General features: G+C 32.4%; 3 protein-coding genes and 1 non-coding gene across 4 annotated transcripts; 2 read left to right on the forward strand and 2 right to left on the reverse strand.

The window, feature by feature from the left end:
• Positions 1-274: 274 nt before the first annotated feature.
• LOC125422871 (uncharacterized) lies at positions 275-919 on the reverse strand. Its single transcript, XM_048475241.2, has one exon. The coding sequence runs from the start codon at positions 864-866 to the stop codon at positions 369-371; it is 498 nt and encodes a 165-aa protein (XP_048331198.1). The 5' UTR covers positions 867-919; the 3' UTR covers positions 275-368.
• A 4506-nt stretch (positions 920-5425) lies between these two features.
• LOC112492150 (small nucleolar RNA snoR8a) lies at positions 5426-5513 on the forward strand. The gene has a single exon (XR_003056491.1). It is a non-coding gene; the product is annotated as a small nucleolar RNA snoR8a (small nucleolar RNA).
• Positions 5514-7471: 1958 nt separating this feature from the next.
• LOC107420632 (growth-regulating factor 1) lies at positions 7472-11279 on the reverse strand. The gene is made up of 4 exons (XM_048476515.2): positions 10605-11279; positions 9555-9782; positions 8864-9254; positions 7472-8539 (listed from the first exon to the last, which is right to left on the reverse strand). The coding sequence occupies exons 1-4, from the start codon at positions 10990-10992 to the stop codon at positions 7702-7704; spliced, it is 1845 nt and encodes a 614-aa protein (XP_048332472.2). The 5' UTR covers positions 10993-11279; the 3' UTR covers positions 7472-7701.
• Positions 11280-24413: 13134 nt separating this feature from the next.
• LOC107420603 (RNA-binding protein 1) lies at positions 24414-26327 on the forward strand. Its single transcript, XM_016029603.4, has 2 exons — positions 24414-24972; positions 25301-26327. Exons 1-2 carry the CDS (start codon positions 24751-24753, stop codon positions 26111-26113), a joined length of 1035 nt encoding a protein of 344 aa, XP_015885089.3. The 5' UTR covers positions 24414-24750; the 3' UTR covers positions 26114-26327.
• Positions 26328-26919: the final 592 nt, after the last annotated feature.

The raw sequence follows: 26919 nt of genomic DNA on the forward strand, positions 1-26919 counted from the left end.
CTATGGGTAGGCAAAAGTTTAGGTGGTGGATGTGCTTAATTGACTACTATGTCCTAGAAGGACTAATTTCCACTGCTTTTTGGCGACTTTGACTTTTGCTCTTGCCGGCCGCTTCAGGGATACTGGAGAAACCAATATTAATTTTTACTAATTATTCAACATAAACAGTATATTTGATATCGACTAAATTGACCATGATTAAACTATATATATATATATGCATATATACATGTATTCCTCTTTTTGGTAGATATATACTGCGAGTAAAATGAATTTTACAAAGTACCATACAAACCAAACATGCAAATAAGGACAAGAAGACGATCCTAGCCAGTTTCTGTCTCAGTGGTTTTATACATACCGGCACTCTATTTGGGAAGCTGAGAAATTTTTACTACGTCGTTTTGTCCGACAGTACAAGAGTATTTACAAGAGAGAGTGAACATGGTCTTCTTTACACCCGTACTACTGGAACCAGAATTACTTTTTCCATTACTGCAGCTGGGAAAGTCAGCTATGAAGGGACTCTGCGTGCAATTCAAGTAGGCAGCTACAAACGGATCATCCTCCACCTTGATGACCGTACAACCCAACTTCAAAAAATTTCCCAATCTGAATGAAAGCAGTTGAAATAATAAGCGCATCGAAAGCTTGGCTTGCTTATTATTATTATGATCAATATCCTTCTCCGCACTAGTCTCTGATGAATAAGGAGGAGGAGGAGGAAGCTGGAAGTTGAAATGATCCATTTCATATTTATGATCCAGATGGCCCGGCCCATTACGTGAGTTGTGCTTGGATACCCCGGGTCTGTACTCCCACGAAAAGGGTACGCTACTCACTTCACTGTGACTCCTGCGGTGCATCTTTTGGGACTCGAAAATAGCTACCGATGGATCATGTGCTCTGAAAGACTTAAAACTCTATATAAAGCCTAGTTGCCACCTTCTAAACTAATAAATTCATTCATCAAAACAAATATTGAATAGGAAAAGATCGGTATGTTGCTAATTACTTATCAGTTTCACGTCATTGGAAACGTACACAATGAAGTTCAAAGGGCCATCTAACTAACAAAAATATACACAATGAAGTTCAAAGGGCCATCTAACTAACAAACTTATAATTTTATTATTATTATGATTTTTACATAATATTTACTCCTCTTGTCTTCATTTTCCTTTTTTCCCCCTTCTTTTTCTATGGTTGGTAGGTAGAGTTCAAGGGCTTTTGAAACGATTTAAATTTAATGACCCCCTCAAAACTCTCTAATTTTGTTAGCTCATGATTGCTTGTACGGAGGATGTGAGCTTATATATTTTGATCACCATTTGATGAAAACGTTTATCCTAATAATTAAGGCTAATATATGCATCATCAACTTAATTTTAGTATAAACGACATTACATATTTGGTGGAAGTTTATCAAAAATTCACCTGGTGTGTGTTGCTATATTACACAATTATTTCTTGCTGCTTTTCTTTACATTTTTTATCACTCTCTTTTAACTAGACTTTTATAGAAAGTAATTAACAGAAAAAATTAATATAAATAACATATGGATGTTATAGTTTTAAGTTGTTATGTCCCCATCATTTGCGTATTTGTATATGTCTTATATAATTCCATGCCAAGATCCTTTATTTTTTTTTTTTATATTTCTTTTTTGTTTAGTAAAAAGGAAAGTCAAGGAGGTAGTGATGCGTCTCTCCTAACCACTAACCTTCCCAATAGGCTGATGCAACGTGCTGGGTTAGAAATGTAGTGTAGAATGTTAGATCATTATTCTAACCATATAAAAAGTAAAATAAAAGTGATACTCTATCATATCTAGCTAGTTAAAATACATTATACATTCTTCTACACATATATCATACATATACATACACATATTTTTCTTTTTTTTTCTTTTTTTTTCCCATACATTTAAGTAATAAGTATACTAATCTTGCTCTTTTCCCAGATAATACAAAATGAACGTTGCTTTCAGTTAAAGGCAGCGTTTTTCATTGACAATAATATTTCCATCAATTAATATTTTAACCACTTTTATTTGGATTATTGTTTTCTGTATCTAGAGACTTGGCATGCAAACGATACTATTGAATAAAATTAAGGAAGCAGGGTAATAATTAAAATTGGCTGCATTAGAGAACCGATGTGTATTGGCACGAACCAATATAAATTAATTAATTAAATTATTAAAGATAGCCAGGGCTGTCAAAGTGGAAAAGCCCACCTTTCTCATTTTAATCTTCATCCAATCCGTTTAGTTTGGGTTATCGGAAAAGATGGGAAGTGTAATTGCCACGGGTAAGAAGGCTCCTGCCACGGGTATTTAAACCCTCATTTTATTTGATTTCCAGTTTTGTCCCCTGGCTTTCCAAACTATAAAATTTACAGTATTTTATATATTAGCCCTTGACTTTCCAATTTTATATTTTTCTATATTATATTATTAATTTTTCCTTTCAAAATTTTTTTTTTTAAATTTTTAGATAAACCTAATATTTTTAAAGAAACTTTCCTTTACAAAATAATAATAACAATAATAGCAAAAATAAATAATTAAACAAAAGAATAACATATTTGTATTATATTTTCTTATTAATAGTTTATGAATCTTTTTTAGCTAAACTTTTCGGTTTCGTTAGTTAACATTTTTTTAGATTATGAAAAATTTAATATTTACTTAGAAGAAAATTTTTCTTTTAACTAACAACATAATATGTATGTGTATTACATTTTTGTCTTTAACCTATGCATAATATATACTTTATTGTTTTTTATATATATTTATACTATATCTAATTTAAAAACAATCAAAATTTTAATTAACCCATTTTAGATTAGAGCACATAGCTATTTTTATTTACTTCTAAGTTTATGTGAGAATTCTCATAAATATAGTATGTTATATGGTTTATCATATTTATCTATTTATTTTTAATGATGATTATCATAAAATAATTAATAAAAACGTAATTACTTGATACATTTTTTTTTTTTTGGAATAAACTACTTGATAGTTGATACATTTGTTGCTGTATTTTTTTTTCTCAAATTCTTGGTATGTTTTGTTTTAATTTTGATATTTCTTGTTTATTTTAGGGAACATTTGTTCATTAAATATATTTGGTTTAAAGGAAAAAAAGGTAATTATGCATAAAATAAAAAGTAAGTAGGTATTAAAAAATTTTAGACTAAAAATCCTATCTAATAAGGAAAAATGAATATGATACAAAGAAAAAATAATAAAACACATTAAAATCTAACCTTTTAACCTTAAGGATGAAACTGAAATTATAATCAAATAGACATTAAATGCGCATGGCAGGAATTTTCTCAGCCGTGGCAATAACTCTTCCCGAAAAAGATTATAAAATTTGGTGGTCATCACTCCAAAGCATTTATCAAGTTTTTTTTTTTTTTTTTTTTTTTTTTTTTTTGGGAAATTATTTATCAAGTTTCCTTGATGCTTCAGAGGTTAGAAAAATATATAACCAGCTGAGTTTATGTCCATGTATATATTTACAAACACATACAATGCAGATTTAAATATTTGAGCTCTATAAAATTTTCAATATGCAAATTTGTACTAAATAGACCGATGAATATTATTCAAATTTTCAGTTCTTCTATTATTTAGTTTATTATTAAGTAAATTCAAATAATTCAATTAAATACGTGCTTTTTGGGGCGTTTTAGTCTTCCTGCCGTTGGTGACAAGGCCGCCAGTCACTTTCTGAAAAGTATTTTGAATTTGAATCTGGTTCAATATTATATGTTCAATTACATATGAATATTCCATAAAATAAAATAAAAAAGAAAAGAAAAATCCATATGAATGCATAGATGATGTCCCTTATATGTCAATCCCAACGTATATGTTAATTAAAATAAGAAGATTTTAAATTCAAAAGCCTTTTGCAAGTTGCAACTCATCTAATTTGATTTTAACTTATAGGTTATAACCATATGAACATTTTGATAATTTCTTAAGATTTTGTTTGATTTGTGTCATGTTTTGTAAGAATATGAGATTTTATAGTAAACTTTATATTTCAATTGTTTCAATAACTCTCTTACAAATATATATATATAAGAAAAAAAAAAACTCAAGTAAGAAATATATGGATGCTAATGGAAAATTAATTATCTAGGTTATTAGATATACGCTTAAGGAAATTAGTTGAGTAGATATGGTTTTACGTCACCTTATATGTTTTTTATTTTAAGAGATTGATAGAAGCTAACTCGTGTAGCATATCTTCAACATTCGTCAAACATATTGGTAATGAAAAACACAAACTTAAATATTTAAAAAGAAACCTAAACAATTGTAAAATAAACATACGGATACTTCTGCTATGATTTTCAAACCCTTGAAAATTGGACCCATTGTTAGGTTGCCGATTTTCATATCCTCGCATCGTTATGATTTTCAACAATTTGGGGGAAAAAAATGGCGCAAACTGCAAAGTAGGAATATAGAAAATAAAATTTGTTGTGAAAATCTAATAGGAAATTTGTTAAAACGTTGCCTAATTCAAAGTTTGAATAAGAAAAACAATTTTTTTTAAATGAATAACATGATAAATCGGATTCAAGATGTGCTAATAATCATAGCGATCAAGTATGGAACAGTCAGACCATTAATCAAATAATTATTTTGAGGAATCAATCTAATATATTTAGAAAACATTCCCTTAAAAAAAAAAAGATATTTTTGCAAGTATTTTTTATTTTTTATTTCTTTTTTTATACTTAGCCTTGTTTTATAACAATTTTTTTTTTTTGTTTCTTTACAAAATTATGTATAATTTTTTTTATTTTAAAGGTTTATTTATATTAATTAATGTTGATTAAATATCTTCTTTTTTTTAACCCTATGTTGATTAAATATCTTTATTAATTATAAATATAACAAGAAAAATAAAAATTTAAATGGAATATGAAATACAAAGGTGCCTTTTTTTTTCATTAAGGAGAAAGGGGTTCACTCCGTTGCCACTCAACGGTTACGGACAAGTGGATTTGAAAAGCGGTAACTAAGCCAAGCCAAGATATTTTCTTTCATGCGACAGTCAAATTTTTCAGCCAGACGACAAATGATTTATCCGTCGTGTCAATGGTGCTTTGACGATTATGACCCTAAGTTCCTCGTGTGTGATTTAGCGGGTAGGGTTTAGAATTCTTCCTTCGCTTGTTATATATGGTAGTGGACAGCGAAGTTGGGTCACAAGAAAAATCTGGGCGGCGGCCGAAAGGGGAAGGGAAAATGAAGGCGTTCCATGTATTGCTCCAAAGCTCAGGGGGTTTTTGAATTTTGGAGGGCTTCATGAATCATTCACTGTTAAATTGAATTAGTTATTGTGGATTTGCCTTGTATTGCTTTACATATCTGGTCTCTGTAGAATGGTGTCGGATGCGATGATTATACAAATTCCTCGTTCTGAATGCTATTGCCATGGCATGACAGACACATTTACACCCATAGAATATGAGCACCGCCCATTTATATTTCATTCATTTCTCTTTTTCCTTTTTATCTCTCTTTTTCTTTTTCTTTTTTTTCTCTCTTTTTTTTTTTTTCTTTTCTTTTACTTCTGAAATATGTGTTTATTTTTAGTTCGCTTAACAATGGCTTTTGTTTTTTGATTGGTGAAAACTTGATTATTCATACATATATGCATATTTAGTTAGATCCCATCGTTTCTCAGGAAATATTTGGTTTCTTTCATTTATAATGGCAATTGAGTTTGAAGATTTTAAAGCCAAAGAATGTAAAATTGAAGCTGGTTGAATAATGATGCTTCCTGTGAAATAGAAATGAAACAACGTAATTGATTCAATTACTCTAAAATTTAGGAATGTGATGAAAAATTTTGACGCTATTAGCTCACTACCTAACTCCTAGAAAATAGAAAACTTTGAATGGAGATTTTCTGTTTTTGAGCCAAACTTTTGTGTGGTTCTGAGGTTTGTGTATTTTGTAAGATTTTATAGGAGTTGATTTTATGATTCATGAAGCATTTTACTATAGTGCTTTGTGCTTGGACAACTCCTTAAAGTGACTTATGTGGTGTTTAAAGCCCAAATCCGATAGAACAAACGCTTCTGTGGGTTTGGGTTACGCACACCTCCATATCATTTCAAACCTGTCTGGGTAAAGCTTCAGTTCATAATCCAATATTTTCATGTTTTCTCATATGTTTGATTGAGGAAAAACAATTTTGTTTGAGATGTTAGTAGGAAATTTGTTCATGACGTTGTGATCTGGTTATGCAATGTTTACAGATTAAAATTGCAAGTGGACTGGTATTATAACTGGCTGTTGGAAGGGTAATTAAATGCTGCTTCTTTGTTAGTATGAGGTTGTGAAATGAGTTATGAAGGGATGGACATTTGAATTCGGATGGACAAAATTGACTGATTAAGGGGTATTGTTTGATGAATGCCATAGCCAATGTTGGGTATAACCTCATTTGATTTGATGATGAAACTGCACACAAGTTTATTAATGACGATCAATAAACATCAAATCCCTTTTCCATCTTCCGAGTCATCCCTGGTTGTAGGTTTGGTGAGAGTAAGAAAAGCTGTGCTTTTTCTGCACGGAAGAATTAAGACTTCCCCTAGCTCCTGCCGCGTGCATTTTTTCATGGAAAACTTGGATTATTTGGAAATCATGCCAAAAGAAATCGATAATCTACTTTACCATTGTAAAAACTGCAAGACCAATGAACCTACTGGCGTTTGACCTAACATAGTTTAATCCACACATAGAAACCTTTGAAGCAAAATATTCCAGCACTTTGCTGCATACTGATAATGCCCCATTTATTTCCTATCCGCGTTATATTTTGGTAAAAAAATTTCTCATGTTATGCGTGTGTACTTATTCAAAGAAAAGAGAAAATCCACTAATCCAGGATATGTGAGACTCACAAACGCCATAATCCAAAAGTCATGAAGCTGTACTCGTTTTAATTATGAAACTATGTTTCATTCTGATTTCCCACATGATTTAAAACACCAAGTCCAACGTATCAGCCCATCTTTTTTAAAAGCTAAACTATCAACCACAATAATTTTCTAGGAAAAATTTAAAAGGGAGACTTATGGGCCGAGCTTGAACTTGATCAAGCCCAGGTCTAGCCGACTTTCATTACGAGTTAACCCCAGGGGTCCTGATTGATTCAGCCCTGGGTATCAATCTCCCGGGTCTCCTTCTACGGCACAACCAAGTCCCCAGTTTGGAAACCAACGTCATAAAAAAAATCAGCTATGCACACCTAAAAAGCTAAAAACGATCAATTGTGCGGAGTAACCATATAAGCTCCTTAATCTTTCATTAAAGAGCAACCACTTCTAGCCTTCCAGCTCTCCAACCATCTCGATACAACTATCAATAAAATTCCTTTCGGTAAAGAAAAAAAAAAAAGAATTTTGCTAGAACATCCACCATTGGATAATTTGAACACCATACTTTGCCCCACCATAATTTTGTAGCTTACAACAACGTATTTTGACAACGGATGCACATAGAAAATGAAACACAAAAGTAGTAAAGATGCACCCACAAATCCACTTTTGTGTTCGGGTTTGTTTATGAAATTAAAGAAATAACATACCAATTAAAGCTCCCAAACTCTATGACTATTTTTGTCAGTACACATAGAAAAACTCAAAACGGATTACAAAGCAGGCAACGAAGAAGAAGCCACCAGATTGGACCCAAGAAGATCATTGCATAGGCTAGCACCTTCATGGGTCTTGTTGTTCTCAGCTCGTGGGCTGCTTCCTGCACTGCTATTAGACAGAGACACAAACGCAGTCTTCTGCAAAACCCCAGTAGGAGATGATCCTAATGGTGGACTACTGTCCCAGCCTTCTGTCATCAGGTTTAGCACTGAAGGATTCTTACACTCTCCTCCGCCATTGTTATTATTAGTGTGATTCAGAACCTCTCCCAGTGGACCTCCCAAGGAATTTTCCCAAGAAATTGGAATCCAATTTGCTTGCCTATTGTTGCTCTGTTCATCCCCAACTCCTAAACTCATTGGTACCGATTCAAGTCCACGAGACAGTCTGAGAGGCGAGAGAGTAACAAGTTTTTCATTGTTAGGAGAGGAAGAGGACGGCGTGAAGTCCGAGGAAGCCATGGGAATGGAAATTGACAACTGGGTTCTGTCTGATTGGGTGTCAAGGTCAGACCAAGAAACAGATGAGCGATGATCCGATTGATTTTTGGGCCACTCGTTGATGAATTGGCGAAGGGAATGCTGGGAATCGGTTACTCGGTCAGTGAGCTCGTGGGATGAAGAATCGAAATTTCTGCAGCTAATCAATGAAGAAGAGGTTTTCGTTGAAGAGTTGAGGAAGGAATCAGAGGTTATGAGGCCGAACTCTCTAGAGGATTCTTCAAATGGGTTCTGCTGTTGTTTCTGAGACAAGAAGTGGTTTTCTTTAGACAGCAATGACAGACCAGGTGTGCTTTGCATTCTCTCACCAGCATTCTCTTTCACAAACATCCTGCAAAGCGATATTTTGCCCGCGTAAACAAACTAATCAGGATTTACGAACAAGAAGAAAAAAGACAACCCATTTAGAAAATGAAATTCAGCTGGGACTAAAAAGCCCGATTAGCAAAGGTGCTTTTGAAAACGGTAAACGGTAAAGCAACAATCTTTCAGAAAGAATCTCAGAAATTAAAGACCAAATATGTCAGCAAATTACAAGATCATAAAAGACATGCTTCACTAGCGCACTAGCTAGATATGTTAGGAATGAAGAGAATTGATGCTAAAGGAGATAGACGATTCGGGGACCACTGAGTGTAAAACTAGATTCACCAACCTGTTGACATGGATGGCAGTGGCAGCAGAAGAAGAATTAGATGCAGCAGCGGGAGGTTGAGGTTGTAAGCTGTGAAGCTGTTGATTTGCAATGGCTAGGCTGTTGGATGCAGCGCCGCCGGACAGGGCCACCGATGAGGAGGATGAGGAAACAGTAGGCATGAGCTTTGAGGTGGTGGTGGCGGTGGTTGCTCCGGCAGCGGAATGGCCGGTTTGGCCTTCCACAGGCTTTCTTGAACGATGGCGGCCTCTGTTCATGTGCCGCTCGCAATACTTCTGGTCGGCAACTGCATCTCTTGAGCACCGCCATTTCTTACCATCCGTCCGACGACACCTCCCTGGCTCAGGATCAGCGTTGTTGGAAAATCCCAGATGGAAAGCTCCCCATCCCACTGACAAATCCAATACCACCAAATTCTATCAATATATTATCTCACCATTTGCCACCACAACCAAGAAAATTAACCAATTTTTTTTTTTTTTTTTATTTTTGGTTACAAAATTTCACTTTTGGGATCGAATGGATAGATTAACTTAAGACATTATCAAGTTTTGGTTACAAAACTAGATCAAATGTTAGCTCAACCAAAACATTAGCTTTGGCGTTTGACAAATCACTGCATCAATGGAACATCAGGAACTAACCATGGAAGAGAGGACATGGACAAGAAAAATTTTGCTTTAATACTTACAGGTATTGGGTCTCAGAAGTCCACCTGAATAGCCAGAGAAGCCAGCAGATTCAAGTGCCTTTCTGATGGGGATGAGCAGATTAGATGGTATAGGCACATTTGCTGTAATGTATTTGTAGATCAAGGCCTGGTGTTCAAGCTCCATCCATTGGGATGGAGTGAATAGGCCTCTGGCCCCTGTTATAGCCCCATGCACGCTACTACCATTCAAGCTCCCGGAGCTATATCCTGAAACATGAAAAACAAGTCAGGAGACAATTAAGTAACCGGTTAACAAATATAAAGGCATAAAAAAATAAGAAAAATAAACTAAAAAGCCATACTTTCGGACCTTTACATAGCTATCCGTAAATGAAAAAAAGGTCATTTCTGTGTGAAGAAGGTAAAGAAAAGAAGTGCAAAAAGGAAGAGTGACAGAATACCCAAATATTATTTGTCTGCAACATTTAAAGAGCCTACAACAATCATGAACAATCTTGTCTATGGTAGAACAGAGGATTAAAAAGCTCGAAAGAAAAAAGTAGAAAAGAAAACTTGGGGATTCAGACCAATCAAAGAATAGGTCCTTTGGTTGCTCTTATTTATCCCATCTTATTGCATGCTTCCATAAATTTTGCTTCTTTTTGTGGCCACTAGTCAACAATACTGAAGTATTACCAAAAACCCACCGCCCGAAAACAGGAAGCCAGAGATTTAGGGATGGGATGATAGTTATTTCTTTGTTTTTTCATTTTTTTTTCTTTTGACAAGACTCAATGCTACGAAAAGACCCTCCAGCAGTACTGCGGAATCAAAACGCAAAGACCAATAACAAACCCATCATCTTTTTTCTAGCAAAACTGGTCTAATCATTTATTCCCACAAGCAAAAACCAACCAAAAACAAAAACCCCACCTCATGAAACCAAAGTTTCCATGCAAGTAACCACAAGCCTATTCACTCGGAAAATGATAACCACAGATGTCCATCACTTTCAATTTATTCCTAAAACTGCCTCGTACTCCACAAGAATTCAACGTTAAACAGGATATACAGGATATTATGTTATACCTGTATTTCTATTATAAGCAGATAATGTGTTGTGAAAGTAAGGCAATGTGACATTTGGAGAGGTCTTCTCCAGTAAGAAAGATTCTGATTTGGGAGAAGAAAAGCTAAGCATTTGCTGCTGTTGCTGTCCATCAGAGAAGAGAGTGCAATTGGATCTCAGTAAAGCATTCTTCTGCTGGAGCAGCATTGCCTTGGAGCCTGAGAAATCATCAGTCTTGGCCAGTTTAGAACTCCTCCAGTCGTTCTGAGAAGCACCAGATCTCTCCTGCTTGTGGAACCCAGATCCGTACCACTTCTGCTTTGTTTCAGGATCTGAAGCAAGAGAAGAAGCAAAACCACCAGTGTCTGAACCCCCCAACCCATCCAAACCCACCACCCCAAAATCCATATAGAAAACCCCACCCCCCACCCCCACCAAATTTATAAAAGCACTACTCTTGAGAAATGGAGCATTGACTCATTGGCCAAAAAGACAGAGCCTTGAGGGGATGGAAGAGTAAGGCACATTTTTAAGGGTGGAGTGTGAAAATGGTTGATATTTGTTAAGCTAAGCTGAAACTCAAAAACCAGACTGGTTTTTGTTTAGGAAGTTTATGTTTTTAGAGAAAGATAAAATAATTGGAGAGAGAGAGAGAGAGAAGAAAGAGAAGTGGGGGAGGAAACTGACTGGACAAAGCCTGTACTAAATACCCCCTATATATCTCGGACATATATGCTAAAAAAATATCTATTTTTTAATATTATATTGGCAAACCTCATGAATGAGGCGTCTAACTTTTCTTAACTTACTTTCTTATTTTTTTAATCTTTGGCGCTCTAAGGACCACGGAAAAATAAATAAATAAAAAAATATTTGAAAATAAATAAACAAATAAAGAAATATTTAAAATTTTAAAAAAATAGCCCTTTTAAGCCATCCCCGAGTGCCTAATTCAGAGGATTGTTTTTAGAAAAATTATTCAGGATGTGTCTACTATTTAGGTATGGATCCGTTCAATTAAAACTAATCAATTTATTAATATTTAATATATCATTTGTAGATATCTATATCATTAATTTAAAATTAATATTTTTATTAACGAATTAATTTATTTAATTCTACCATGTTTAATATATTCAATTTTTTTTAGAAATATTTTTGTTTTAATTTAAATATTTTTGAAAGACAATAACATTAAAAATAGAAAAAATTAAAAACAAAAATAAAAATAAAAAGTAGATAAACATGTATTAGAAAATTTATTTTGCGTAACAGAAATTAGTATACATGTGTATTTTGTATAATACCTGCTTATGCAAAACAAAATTAACTTGGGCACTATATATATATATATATGTATTACACATAGGTATTATATGTCATACACGAGTACTATAGAAAAAAAACATGTATTTTACGCATTCAAAATATAATTTGATAAAATACATTTTCTTAACATTTTTTTTGGTTTGTTTTTAAATGTTAAGGTTTTTTTTTTTGGACCAAAAAAAAAAAGTTTAGATCAAAATGAAAATATTCCTTATAACAAAATATTTCTTTGGATAAAAATTCTTTATGAGGAAATTGAATATGTTAGACATGGCAGAATTAATAAATTGATTTGTTAATAAAAAATTATAATATTTAAATTGATTGAATAGATGTATACACATGATATCATAAATCTTAATAAATTGAGAATCTTTAATTTAATAGATCTACTGTTTCAACTATAAATTCATCTTACAGAATAATTTCTCATTGTATTATAACATTTCAAGCCTTTAATTACCAAGTTTGACAATTTTGTAATATTTTCTATATTTTTCTTTTTTCTTTATTTTTCTACTTTTTTTCCTTTTGGCATCAGGATGGAGAGGGATAGTTAAAACGTAACATAAAAGAAAAAGTTTTGCCTTGCAAAGTCCGCTAGCGGTTTTTCAAATTTTCTCACTCATCTTAAAGTTAAAAAGGCCACACAAGTGGGGGGGCTGCATGAACAAATATGCACCGCCACGTGACACAGGCGCCATTGATGCTTTAACCTCATCCTTCATATTCACACACCATCTGTATTTTGTGGCATTGAATTACCTGCCGAATAAAAAACAAGAAACAATGTAAAAATCTAACAATATATAATCCTCCTCTCTGTTCTAGATTTTCCCACTTGACCCATTTTCCAATTTTGTTATTTTATTTTTCCTTCTAAATGCTAAAGAGGGAGTGCTTATCTGTATTTTAATTTTTACCTCATATTGAGTTTGGTTACCTATCCAAATATTCTTAGATTCGAAGAAACAATCGTTTTAAAGCGTGTTAGATATGTCATTGGAGTTTAGGCAAAAAGAAGGTAATTCCCATAAAGAAATTAAAGAATCTATTATATATTATGTATACAAAAGGATTTTTACTTGTTATTCTACATCAAAAAAAGTCCATGAATTTAAATATTTGCTTTATTAAGACAAGGTCTCTTTAGCAGTACTAGTATGGTTTAGTCTTTGTGGATCCTTGTCCCGCTTATAAATATAAAATTCGAGTCTTGTGATCTTTATAGTCTTCGGAACCTACTTTTGAGCAAAAATGATGGTCAAAGAAACTGAAATCCTCACGTTACATGAATATTCCAAATCCTATATATATATAACCAGTCTATTAATTAGATAATCCCATGACCTCCCTTTAAAAAAAGGGGTTTTTATATGCTAATGGAAATTTGCATTACGTGTAAATGAGATATGCTGAGATTATTTAGGTGAAAATTCCACAGCACATGGCTTCCATGTACACACGGTGAATGATTCTTTTCTTACACCAACTTGTGCAACTTGTGTTTCTTCAACTTGGTCTTCACTATAAACTTCTTTAAACTATTTAGCTTTTTCCCACCTTACCTCTCGTGGATGTTTTGCACATGCTTCCTTCAGGAAAAAGAAAAATTCAATTGCAACTGTTCCAAATGTGATTACAACTTTTTATAATAATCTTAAACTTATAATTATTAAGTGGTTTAGCATATGCTTTTCTGATGTCATGCTAATTAGTTTATTTTCCAGTGGATCATTATTTAATTAATTCACGGTCACAATTTGCCTCGTATCACTCCCTGGAGATATCAAACAGTTCTGATTTTATTCTCCCTTTTCTTTTAGAAAAAAGAGGGACTTCCTTTTTTCTTTTCTTTTTTTATGAATAAAAAGAGGGACTTGATATATTAATTACATTACCCCTTTTTTTTCATGTTTTAAATATAGAAGTACGAAAATAAAAATTATAGTAAAAACTGGTTGGTAAAGAAACAGAAGCAGTACTTTCTTATTAATTGACAACAAATTCACTAATGTTAAACACATGTGCCGTGACATTAACCCGCATGTACCACGGGGGAAACTTAGTTACTATAGGGAAGTACATATATAAAACGTATATGCTTTTTTTCTTCTTTTTTGGAAAAATAAAACGTACGTAAATAAATTGGCGTGGAAAACTCTCATGGTAGGTACTTTAAAATTTTCAAAGATTATCTAAGATTCACATTAATGTCCAATCAAAGAAAATGAAACATTAATTGAAAATACGGAATATATATATATATATATATTAAAAAATGCCGAGCTAGTGTATGTATAAACGATGGATGCTGTGTTGATTAATTTATTATTTTCCTTAGGCCGTACGTATGGCTAATAACGGTGGTGTTTTCTAGCTCGTGTTGCTTTGAATGTGAGATTGCATGCCTGTACACGCTTTCTTTTATTGTATCAGGAGAAGCTGTTTCTCTTAATTCATTTCAAATAAAAACCTGGGGACCCTCTTTGTACTGGGTTATCTCTTTTGTCTTCCCCTCCCCAACAGCCTTACATTTTACACTAAAAGCAATTTGTCTGTTTCATTATTTACCAACAGTGTTAATTTATAATTTAATAATATATACAATTTCACTCGCACCAAATTTCTCTCTCTCTCTTCCTTTTTTTTTTTTTTTTCTTTTTTTTCTGGATCCAAATTTTTAGATGTTAAAGAAATTTGTTGTGTATTTATGTGTTTGTATTAGTTTTCATTTGTATACATACTTCATTTAGGCAAGCAACTCTTAATTGTTTTCATCTATTTTCTTTAAATTTTTGGGTTTTAGTGGAATATATATATTAACCGTACCCATATAGTACTTGGACCCGGTAAGTAATATAATTTGGCAGTGTCTCCTAGTAAAGTGATGGAAGCTTGGTCAGCAGGCAATATTGGCATGCAGACCAAGAACGCCATACTAGTTCCATGATATATATATATATTCCTGTTGGAGGCACAAACTACGTAAAACGACAGCACTTGTTAATAGTATGTTGTCGGAAATCGGAACCAATGCCCATGTATATTTTTGCTTTTATATATAGTTTCAGAGGTATTTTGATGAAGCAACTCTATATTTGAGTAGAGAAAATATTAATTAATGTCCTCCCTTAAACCAGCTCAGCTACGGCAGCTAAATTTCTATACTTTATTTCTCCAAAAGCACGCTGGTTGGATCTATACCTGTAAGTGTAACAGTATTTGTGAAAATTCCTCAACATCATAATTATAAATCGACTTATATACCATTTCCCAAAAAAAAAAAAAAAGAAAAAAAAAAGGATTATATGCATGCATCGCAAAATCACAAAGGTTGAGTAATTAATTATTAGATAAGGGAGAGAAAGGTAGTATAAATTTGATTTAAAATAGAGAAGTTAAGATGAATAATATAAAATTTTTAAAAAGAAAAAGGAAAACACTAAAAAAAAAAGATGAAAGGGACGGTCTTATAAAAGCATGCTTGATATATCCCTGTCAAAATTGAAGGTAGGCATATATGGGAAGCCGATTAATGAAGACGAGGCATCCACTCCAACTGACTGCCGGACAATTATTTAGCAATGTTTTGCGACTTGTGATTCTCCATGTGTATATGGTTTGACCATGATATCCGTACTTGCTTTTTATCCTCAACAAATCTACAATTGGTCATTATTGTCTATTGTCACTTATAATGAGTATGTTTAGCTATTTATCAAAAAAAAACAAACGAGTATGTTTAGCTTCTTATTCGCTGTAAATTGCAGATAATATGCATATAAAAGCAATCAAAGCCATGCTAAAGAAGAATAACAATACGATAGTAGATGGATTATGATATGTTGATAACATCATAGTTTTCTTTTTATGCTAAAAATCTATTATATGATAATTGCTTTTTTTTTTTTTTAATAAAAATCAAGAATTCTCACTCGCTCAACTAAATTTAAAATTTTTAATTTTTAATTGAAGTGATACTTTAATACATAGCACATTAAGATATTGTTATCTTTTTTTTTTTTTTTTCCTCCTTATCTTATGTTGATATATTATTACTCCATAGTAAATTAGGAAAAAATAGTATAAGGATGTGATTTTTTGTTTTCTTTTTATGGAGGGAGCTATAGTTGCTGCTTCTTTTTAATTACCAGATTTTTTTTTTTTGTTTGGAAAAAAATTTTAACTACTAGTTAGTTAATATTATGTTGTTGTGGTTGAAATTAACAGTTAGTTGTGTATCAATGAAAAGTGAAAACGGTTACCGCACATAATTGCACTATCTAGAATATAAATATGATTAGTCATTTTTAATTCATCCAATTCAATATATGGTTTTAAAACTTTTCTTTTGGCTATAAATTTGGGTTTTTTTTTTTTTTGTTTTTTTGTTTTTGGCTGAGAATTTAAATTTGGATTTTAATCTTTCAAGTATTTATTTTTTATAATATTTAATATTTGAATATTCTAGAGAGGTAAAACAATTCAAAATTTTTTTTTAATGAAAAAAATAGAAGAAAACTACATATCTATTTTTTTTTATTTTAATTTTGGACCTCAAAACTGTATAAATAGCTGTACATGTTACTTTACATCACGTCATTATTTGTACCCCACAAATCGTGCAGTAAAACACAATCGATAGTCACGTGACTTCCATAAGTAATCCATGCCAAATGGCTCAGCCAAAAAAATATTAAAAAAGTAATTAGTGTACAAATTGTTATTAAAGAAAAGAACTTCCACATTTATTTAAAGAGAGAAAATGCAAGCTTTATAAGCGCGTTGTACGTGGGAGGAGCTTGTGAGTCGTTAATGATTTTTATTGGAAGGTGCAGAAGATAATGTGAGAATTGCAGTGAAAAAATTAAAATTAAAAAAAAAAAAACAAAGCGAGGTGATAATAATAACAACAATAAAAAATAAAAAAGATTTTGGTAAGCCAACATAATCTCCATCATATCATCTCGGAATTCCCACACACACACACACACAAACACACACACTCTCTCTCTCTCTCGCACTAGAAATTTTCAACATGGTAGAGAGAGAAATGGGCACGATGACGTTGACGTGTCGAGAAGGAGGGTGGGGAGACGACAGTGCCACGTGGGCCCAGGACATGGACCCTCTGGAGCATGTGAATGACTCAGCGGTCACCCCCCACCATCACCAGAATTCAACATCAAGTGGGGATTAGTAGGAGAAGTTATTCGGTGTGGCCGTGCGTTCGGTTGCATCTTGGCCATTCAAAACTTCGCCTCCTCTTCGCCGACAGCCATATCCGGGGCCCCACCTCTTGAAGCTTTGTCCCATTTGCTTCACTCTACTTACTCTTCGTACCTCTTTTTAGCGGGCCCTTTATTTTCTTTTTGAGTTATTTATTTATTTTCTTTTATTTTATTTCTTTGAAGGGTCCACGCAACTCCCTGATATTTTTCTCCCGCAGGAGTATGGCTGTTAAGCTGTGGACCTCACGTTGCTTTTACACTCGTACCACTCCCCCCCACCCCCGCCCCACTTTTTCTTTTTTTTCTTTTTTCTTTTTTTTTTAATTTTTATTTATTTTCGTATGAATTTTTATTAAATAGTTTCAAAATTTAGTATGCCCTAAGAATATATACATATATGAAGCAAAACCAATCAAGAAGAGTTTTAGAAACACTTCGAATTTATTATATGGGGCAAACAGTTAATGAGAACTAAATTCTGAGGTGATCTATCTCCATGGCACCCTTCTAAGAAACATCCGAAAACTTTATTATTATTTTCTATAAAATAATAATAATAAACAAAATGTATGCTAAGTAGCATCTTAAATTCACATCTAATTAATTGAGTAACCTTCTTTTTTTTTTTTTTTTTTTTTGTCCAAGTTAGATTGCAAATCAATAGACGAAAAGGGTGTTGGGCTTTAACAATCCCAGTTTAAATGCAATATTTGATTAGGACTTGAGGAAAGATGTTGGAAGAAGTAAGACAAAGCCATGGCAGTGCTTCAAGCTGGCCCGACTGATTGAGTGCATGCCTCTCAGTGTGGAAAACTAATTCTATATAATTTAATGTACTCATAAAATGCTCACTAATTATATATCTTTTTGTTATTGACTTCATGGGGTACGGTGCTGCTACTATTTTTACCTTTGTGTCACCTCATCCAACCAACTTCCAACACATCACTTAAAAGCTTCTTGATAACTTTAGAATAATGTTTTTTTTTGGAATAATTTTTTTTTCCTTTTTGCGTAATATTTACACATCTCATTATAAAGAAGGCTCACGGAATCTTTTATAATACTTCTTTTTTTTCTTCTTTAATAATTTATATTTAAAGAGAAAAATATGGATGCGAAATAAAAATATAAAAAAAAGTATTTCGAATCCATGAGAGGAAAAAAAAGTATTTCGAATCTATGAGAGGCATACTATTGAATCAATTTCATTTGACGTACCATTGCCTAAGACGTGCCCAATTGATCAACGGGAAAAACAAATTAATCATCTAACTTTAAATTTTGATATAATTAATATTACTAATTTAGAAAAGGCAAAGTGATTATGACGATAATGATTGAGATTTCTCTCTTTCTTTTTTAACATAAATAATGAAAGGAATTTCTAGGCAGATTTAAAAAACGAGTTCGTCTACTGATTAATTAACTAGAAAGTTGCAGGTAGCGCTGGGGATAGTCAGCAGAGTACAGTGGTGGTTCAACGTCTTTCTGACCTTTCATTGTTTCAAAGTCTTTGATTAGAAAGCAGCTCAGGTTAAAATGAAGACGGAAAGGAATTAAAAAGAAATTTAAATAAACTGAGCCAACCTACTTCCCCTACTGACAATTGCATCAGCTCTCAATACAGGCTACTTCGACGTATAAAGTATACAAACACCAATATTAAGAACTAATATTAATTATAATGTAAATAAAATTAGAAAAAAAAATATACATATAAATAATTTTAAAAAAAGAGTAAACTTTTGTCTTGGCCTACACATGGGTAGAGTAGGGGAAAAAACCTATAATTTGACTGTAGCATTTCTCTTTTCGATACAAATGCCTAGAGTGACGGCCAAAAATATCATAGGTGTCCCCAGTTGAGCTCATCATGCTTTACTCTTAACTCCTTAAGGATTTTTATTTTTCATTGTCATTTATATTATTTTTTTTCTTAATTATTTGGCCAAACAACCCCCAACCTCCATCAGCCTAATTGGTTTTTCATATTATGAGTTGCTGGAATCCAACACCTGGACCCCTTTAACTTGAAAATATCCAAGGCTTTGTTTGGATCAGAGAGTACTTGATGACTGGAGGAGTAGTGTGATCTGAGTTCGAGGAAGAAACTACTGTAAGTTTCCAAGACAAGGAATATAAAAAAACAAATAATGCAAAAAATGCATTGGGAAGTACACGGAGAGAGGATATAAAATTTGGATTAGTTTGTTAGGGTTTTGTTGACAGAATGGTTGGTCGCAGATGTCTTGCATATATAGTGGGAAAAGCTTTATTTATTTATTGGGTTTTGAAAAGAAAAGGAAAAACACAATGGTAACCTGCGGGCATCGATGTATGAGCATAAGAAAACAAGAGAGTTACTTTTGTAGGGAAGGCTTTGCAAGTCCAAAGCCAAAGTGTGTAATCCCAAAGGCATGTCTTATCACCTTTTGTTTGTTGGTCAAAATAAATAAATGAATTTTCTCATCTTCAAAGAGAGAGCCTCCATGCTTGATGCTTGTCCTCCCACCTCTCTAGCTTTTTTTTATAAATTTTAAATTTTTTTTTTTTTCCCTACGGCCTTTGTCTTTCTTAAGTTTCAAAGGCTATGCAAATCTCATTGGTTATAGTATTTGCTCTCTCTCTCTCTCTCTCTCTCTCTCTCTCTCTCTCTATTGCTCTTTTTCTACTTCTCTTATTAAAAGAAAAAGGGAAGAAAAAAAAAAAAAAAAAACAATGACAGTTGGAACTACAAGAACAATGACGTTGATTACTTTGTTTTTCTCAAACTGCAAAAAAAAAGAAAAAAAAGATTATCCATGATTATCTGTACAGCAACCACAACAGACTTGTAGCCATAGAATAACACAAAAATGAAATTAATCCGGTACTAGATCGTTTAATTCATCAAATAAGTGAAAACACGGAGTGAATATATTTGGCATGACATATAATATGCATAGGATATATTTCAAGCAAGATAATATATATATATATATACATATATATATATAGTAGGAGCACCCGGCTCAAGGTGAGCACGCAGGCAGGGGATGATGAGATTTTGAGATGGAAGTGGGAAAATTAGGGTCCGCCAGAGAGGCATTGGATCAAACTCCAACAACTTAAATGAAATGCCCAAAAAATTTACATTTTAATTACTAGGAATTTGGGTTTCACTCATGGCATCCACTGGCATGCCCTTCCTTTGCCACTTTGACGGCTCGATCCCCAATGAAAAGAAATTGCTTTTTCTGAAGAAAGACCTGCTTTGGGTATTATATGCTGATGGATTTGGCAACGACAAGATGACAAATTTATTTTCTTTAACTAATTCCTTTCACGTTCGTAAACTCCCCCCATCACCCTTCTATTTCTTTTCTTACTATGTACACAACCTCCCTCAAGCACTTCATTCACCATATTACGAAGTCAATTAATTAAAAAAAAAAAAATCACAATTCAAAATTAAAGAAATATATATATATATATATATATTTTTTTTCTTTTTTAATTTTTTTTGAAAACCAAAGTGCAAAAGCTTAATAATGACAGTAGCATAAGTATTAAGTACCCAACCTGTAATTAAGCTCCCAAAAGGAATTCCTAATATATAGTTAGGTTGTGAATTCACACATGATTGTACGTGAATTTTTGTAGGTTATTGCATGTAATATTATAATTGAAAGGCCAATATAATTAATAACTTGTTTAACAAACATGAGTAATTCAAAACTTGTGGCACATGCAATGGATTTTTTTATTAAAAAAATGGGAAAAAGAGATTGATTAGATTAATGATTAACGTGGATTCTTATGTTTACAAATCCTTGAAAATAATAATCTAAAACACGATTTACCGAATATTCGCACGCACCGGAACCGGTTGATTATACTAATTCTTTGCTTCTTACTTTAGCATTGAGCTACAAACCATGCATGTGAGGAGGTCTCGGGATTGAGTCCTTCTGTACATATATGAGCTTTGGGACATTATTATTATTTTTCTTCATCTTGTCTGATTTCTTTAAAAAATAATAATAATAATAATATCTTAATTTTTTTGACCCAAAAAAAAAAAAAACTTAATCAGAAGGTTATGATAATTTTTTTTTTAAGCTTTAAACCCTTCTGATTAAGTTATTTCATAATTAATGATATTATAACAGCATTTCAAAATTACTGATATTATAACAGCAAAAATATGGTCGATTTCCATTTCATATGTCAAGAACATCTTCATACATACAAAACTGGAGTTTAATTTACCATTTTTCAATACCTTTTGTGTATAACTTAAAAAAATCTCTTTTGATGAAATAAAAAGGAAAACAAAGAGAAAAAAGTAGTTTTTATATGCGGAAAGGAGTGGTGAAATTGTTAAGGCAACAAAGAAATTAAAGGAGGGTAGCATTTTCGTACCAATTTAGTAATTTTACATGCTAATATCACAATTTCACAGGCTACAGTTGCGTGTTTTGAAAATGTTACATACAGTGTTATACGCCATAACCGTGAGAACTTGACTGGCTATAGATATGTTATAGGGATTTAAATTTAATAGACACTGCCATTTCATTTACAGCATAAGATTTTGGCATTTTGCCACCATTAATCATAATTTAAACGTAACATTAAAACAAAATTAAACCTAACCGCTGACTCAGAACACAGGTCATTAAAGGTACGTGGACGCAGTAGGATATTGTTGCCACTGGGTCATCATCCTCTAAAGGAAAGAAAAAATACAATATCAAAAATAAAAAGACTAAAAAAAAGAATAAAACTTACATTATGTAATTATGGGGAAGAAATTGAAAATCTCATCTGCAAATTGTTTTTTTTGAAAAATGGTATTTATTTTCATTGCCGAACATCACCAATTATTAGTAGATTTCATATATCAGTACCATTTGACAATTTAACAGGAGTTCACTTTTTCAAATTAAAATTTTAAAATAAAAATTAATATATAATTAAATGTAAGCGATACATAATAACTATGTTAGTAAAGATTCCGCCGTTAATCATAATTTTTAAAGATTATTATTAGTAAACAGAAATATTCTATACAGACATTTTAAAATTTACATTAATTTCAATTTAATTTTTTAAATTTTAAAAATTACAATTGGTATCCTTGTATAAGATATAAGCGATTTTTTTTTTTTAAATGTGTGAATGAAATACAAAAAAAAAAAAAAAAAAAAAAAAACTGATTGAAATCAAAATAAAAATAAATAAAATTTTTAAAACCATAAAAGTTAAATTGTAAATAAAATTTGATAGTAAATCAATAAAATTAACAGGCAGTAAAAACTCAAATTAGTATTGATGGGACAATAACAACAAAAGGTGGCATGAAAAGGACCGATATTCATGAAAACGGTGCCAAAAAACAAAAGAATCCTGCCGTTGGGGCCCAAATCTATGTGATAGCTACTATCCAGAGCTTTGGTTTGAAAATTTGAAGCTGGGTATCCCATTATAGTTCACGTCATTCAATTTATTTGCTGGAAACCTCTTCACCGACTTATATACTATTTCACTTAAAAAAAAAAAAAAAAAACTTATTCTATATAATATGGTAAAATGAAGTGGTATTTTTTATTGATTTATATTTAATTGCGTTTTTTTTTTTTCTGTTCAATTATTTATTACATATTTAAATTATACTAACTTATTATCCAAAATAAAATAGTAACATGTGAATTTACCACATTTAGCCTCTTTATTGGCCGTGGCACTGCCCATAAAGTTATTGCTTTGAAGCTTTGTTTTCATTTTTGGGTCCACAACCTTAGGCTCTCAAGCGGAATCCAGCCAACGCTACCAAAAGTTGTTCGTTTCTTTCTTATTCACTTTTGATACTCTTTATCCAAAATATGACAAAAAAACAAAAAGGAGCCCAAGAGAAGCCCAAATTTGGACTTTTTTTTTATTTGTATCCATGGGCATTAGACGGCCCATAAATTCAATGGGCCGGGCTGAACTGAAAGGTTTATTTTTCATTGTTTCATAAAATAAAATAAGGTTTAGTTTTTTATTTTTATTTTTATATTTTGTTTTGGTGTGGAACGTATGAACTGCAGTAATCGGCTCCATCTACTCTGCGTTTTACAACTTTTACTTGATGCAATAATTAATTATTAATTCTTTAAAAAAGAATTAATTATTAGTTACCATGGGTGAATTTTCACCCAGCTTTACACATATAAGATAGCAAAAACAAGAAGGAAAAAACAACCTTGCGAGCTTGACAACTTCAGGCTAATTCATGACTGGAAATAGTTTTGAGGTGGACTAAGGAGCTCCCTAGCATGACCAAATGTCATGACACTATGACAGGAGAGCAAGTGTACATGTACTGGTGAAAATTTTAACTCGGGGCACAAAAAATGACTGTCACATGGAGATATATTATCTGCACTTAGTCCAGCCAGCCAGAAAGCTCCACATGTCTTAACCTCATCTAGACCCATTAGAGGAGCCAACATGGAAGATCTAGCGGCTGAGACCTCAACACCAATGCACAAGCTATAACTGGAAGAACTTGTCGAGATCAGAAACCCACCTACAAAAGCTCAAAGTTGCCCTTACAAATCATCCCTCAGTTTGGCAAGCTACTATTACTATAGAGAAATTGATCTAGAGATGTTGTGTTTTTGCTCCATTCCTAACTATACTTCTTAGACGTTTGCGCTGTCACTGTGCCGCTTTGTCAATTTCCTTTATTTTCATGTTACTGCACATAAAATTTCTATACAAAGGAGCAATATCATGGTACCTTTATAAATTTTAATAGTTGGCATTTTAGCAAATCAAATTTTATTTATGGATCCCGTTACTTATATCTACATTTAATAATACAATGGTTGTACTATTTTTAATTTTATAATTCAGTATGTATATTTAGAAACACAATAGATGTTTGGTGGTTTTTTTAAGAGGAATATATATATATTTTTTTTCTCTTAGTAGATAATTCAAGAGAGGACAGTTAACAACAATTATACACGGATAATTAAAAAAATAAATTGATTATGATTTGCCAAAATTACAACTTAATAAAAAATATATATTCGTCAGCAATACCAAATATGATCAGAAATCAAAACGGAAGGCTGTATTTTATTTTATTGGGAGGCTTATTTTTTTTTTTTTGACCAATTTGTATATATATATATACTTTTTTTTTGGGGGGAACTAAAATTTTGACCAATAATTGGGTTGGTTGGAGGGGATAGGGTAGAATAAAGTTGTTAAATTGGATAAAACAGAGGCTGAGGGAGGTTGGGTTATATCATTCGCAAAGTGCAGGGTAAAAACTTCCCAACTTCTTTTCAGGACTTAACAGCTCAGAGTCAGAGTCAGAGAGGTCTACTCAAAATCAAACACTTATTCACTAAAATTCCGTCTTCCTACTTCTTTGACCTCTGCAGCAGAACGCAGTTTCTCCAGGAAACTTGGGTTCTTCGCTAGAATTAGGGGTTTAGGGTTTCGCTAGAATTGGGGTTTAGGGTTTCTGTTCTGCGCTGGTGGGGTTAGGGCTTTTTTTTTTTTTTTTTTTTTTTTTTGGTTTTGATTTTAGGGGTTAATTGTTTTGGAATTTTGAGGTATGGACCGTGATCAAGCAAAGCTCTTCGTTGGTGGTATCTCGCGGGATACGAGTGAAGATACGCTGAAAGACCACTTCGACAAGTATGGCGCCGTTATGGGTTCCGTGGTTGCCAAGGATAAGACCACCAAGAATCCTAGAGGCTTTGGGTTCGTTTGGTTCTCTGATCCTTCTTCTGCTGATAAAGCTCTGACCGATACGCATGTCATTGGAGGAAGAACGGTTAGTTTCTCCTTAATATTATTTTATACTCTGTTTCTTTGACCAATCTTCATGGTCTTTGTTTTCTTGTTCCGATCAATTGAATAGCTCAAATTGGTTGCTTATCACATTTAAAATGCACCACCACCTTTGTTCTACGATGAATTTTGGTTTTGATTTGAAGCGATGAATCATATTGGCTTTAAATTTGAAATGAAAAAAAAAAAAAATGAATTTGAGCATATGAATGAAAAAAGTTGTTCTCTTTGTTTGTTTCCTTTTTAATGTGTGTCATTTTTAATGTGTATCATTTAAAGATTGTGATTATTGCTTTTACTGAATTTTATAGGTAGAAGTGAAAAAGGCAATACCCAGGAATGAACAATCCAAAAACCAACAACTGAGTAATGGGATGAGTATGAGTGACAATAACAGCAATCAGATTAGGACTAGGAAGATTTTTGTAGGAGGTTTACCTACTGATCTAACTGAAGAAGATTTTAAGAATTACTTTGAGCGTTTTGGTAGGGTAACAGATGTAGTGGTGATGCATGATAGCATGACCCACCGGCCTAGAGGTTTTGGTTTTATCACTTATGATTTAGAGGATTCTGTTGAGAATGTTATGCAGAATAGTTTTCATGAGTTGAATGGTAGGCTTGTTGAGGTAAAGAGGGCTGTGCCAAAAGAGGAAAATAATTGGAATGGGAATGGTTATTACGTGAGAAATGGGGGTGGAAGAGGATCTTCTGGTAATGTTTATCCTCCTGGTAATTACTCGCCTTATGGTCCTAGATATGCTCCTAATCATGCACCAGCACCGTATTTTGTTTACAATGGTTATGGGAGTTTTTACAATGGAACGGGTGTTTATAATGGTTGGTATCCTGGATTTGATTATGGGGTTGCTCCAATTGCTAATGGGTATGGCCGGGGTAATGGCGTTAGGGCAGGCTTGTTTCCTTATGGCAATACTTCTGTCTATCCAGCCTACATGAATGGTGATGTTTCAGCTATTGATTTGGCAGCAGTTGCATGGCCTGGAGTTAATGTGAAAGTAAATCAGGTTTTCCTTGGCATTGGACGTTCACTACATTCTACTGAAGGCGGAAAGCAGGAGGCTAATCCTTTGAGTGATGCTGCTTCTAGCAAACAGGACTAAAATGGGATAATTTAATTTTAAGCGTAAATTCTCACACTGATGGAGTTAGGGCTAGCTAATTGTCACTGCTCAGATGTTTATTTATTTATTTTTAATTTAGATTTATGTTTTATAAAGATGCTGTTGGTTGCTTTTTAATGAATTTGTAAGTACAGGAATTAAGACTACTGTAATATAATTCCACTCACATTCAGTAAAGGCAGCTCTTTTTCAATTTGAATGTTACCATTTTTTTTAAAGATCTGTCCTTTATTTTATTTTATTTTCGGTATTTTTGTTTGTTACCAGTCAACTTGGATAATGGAGTCCATTTATAGAAGAAGAAAGGACCTCAATTTGGGTTAGTCGACGTGTCAATAAGATCAGATCTTAATCTGGAAACATTTTTATTCGTCATTAATTAGTATTAATTTCCTTTTATATTGTGTGATTTAAAATAAAATAATCAATCAAAAAGTGGTAAATGTTAATAAAAATAAAACTTTTTAATTTTATAAATTAGTACCAACGTTTCGTATATATTCATATAAATATAAACCAAATCATATTCCATATATTTTATAAATATTGAAATCCTAATGGTAAATTTGCGTTTTTTATTTTCTCAATTAAGAAGATATTATACATATGTATATATATATATATATATATTATTTTGGTTATATTTTAGTTTTTATTTTTATTTTTCAAATCATAGTTAAAAACTATAAATTTTATTTTGGATAGTCATATTTGATTTTTTTTTATTTTATTTTAAACCATCAAAGAAAAATTAGCTCTGATTAATTAATAGAAATCCATAGTTT

The sequence above is a fragment of the Ziziphus jujuba genome, chromosome 5 (genome assembly GCF_031755915.1).
Source record: "Ziziphus jujuba cultivar Dongzao chromosome 5, ASM3175591v1".
Lineage (NCBI taxonomy): Eukaryota > Viridiplantae > Streptophyta > Magnoliopsida > Rosales > Rhamnaceae > Ziziphus > Ziziphus jujuba.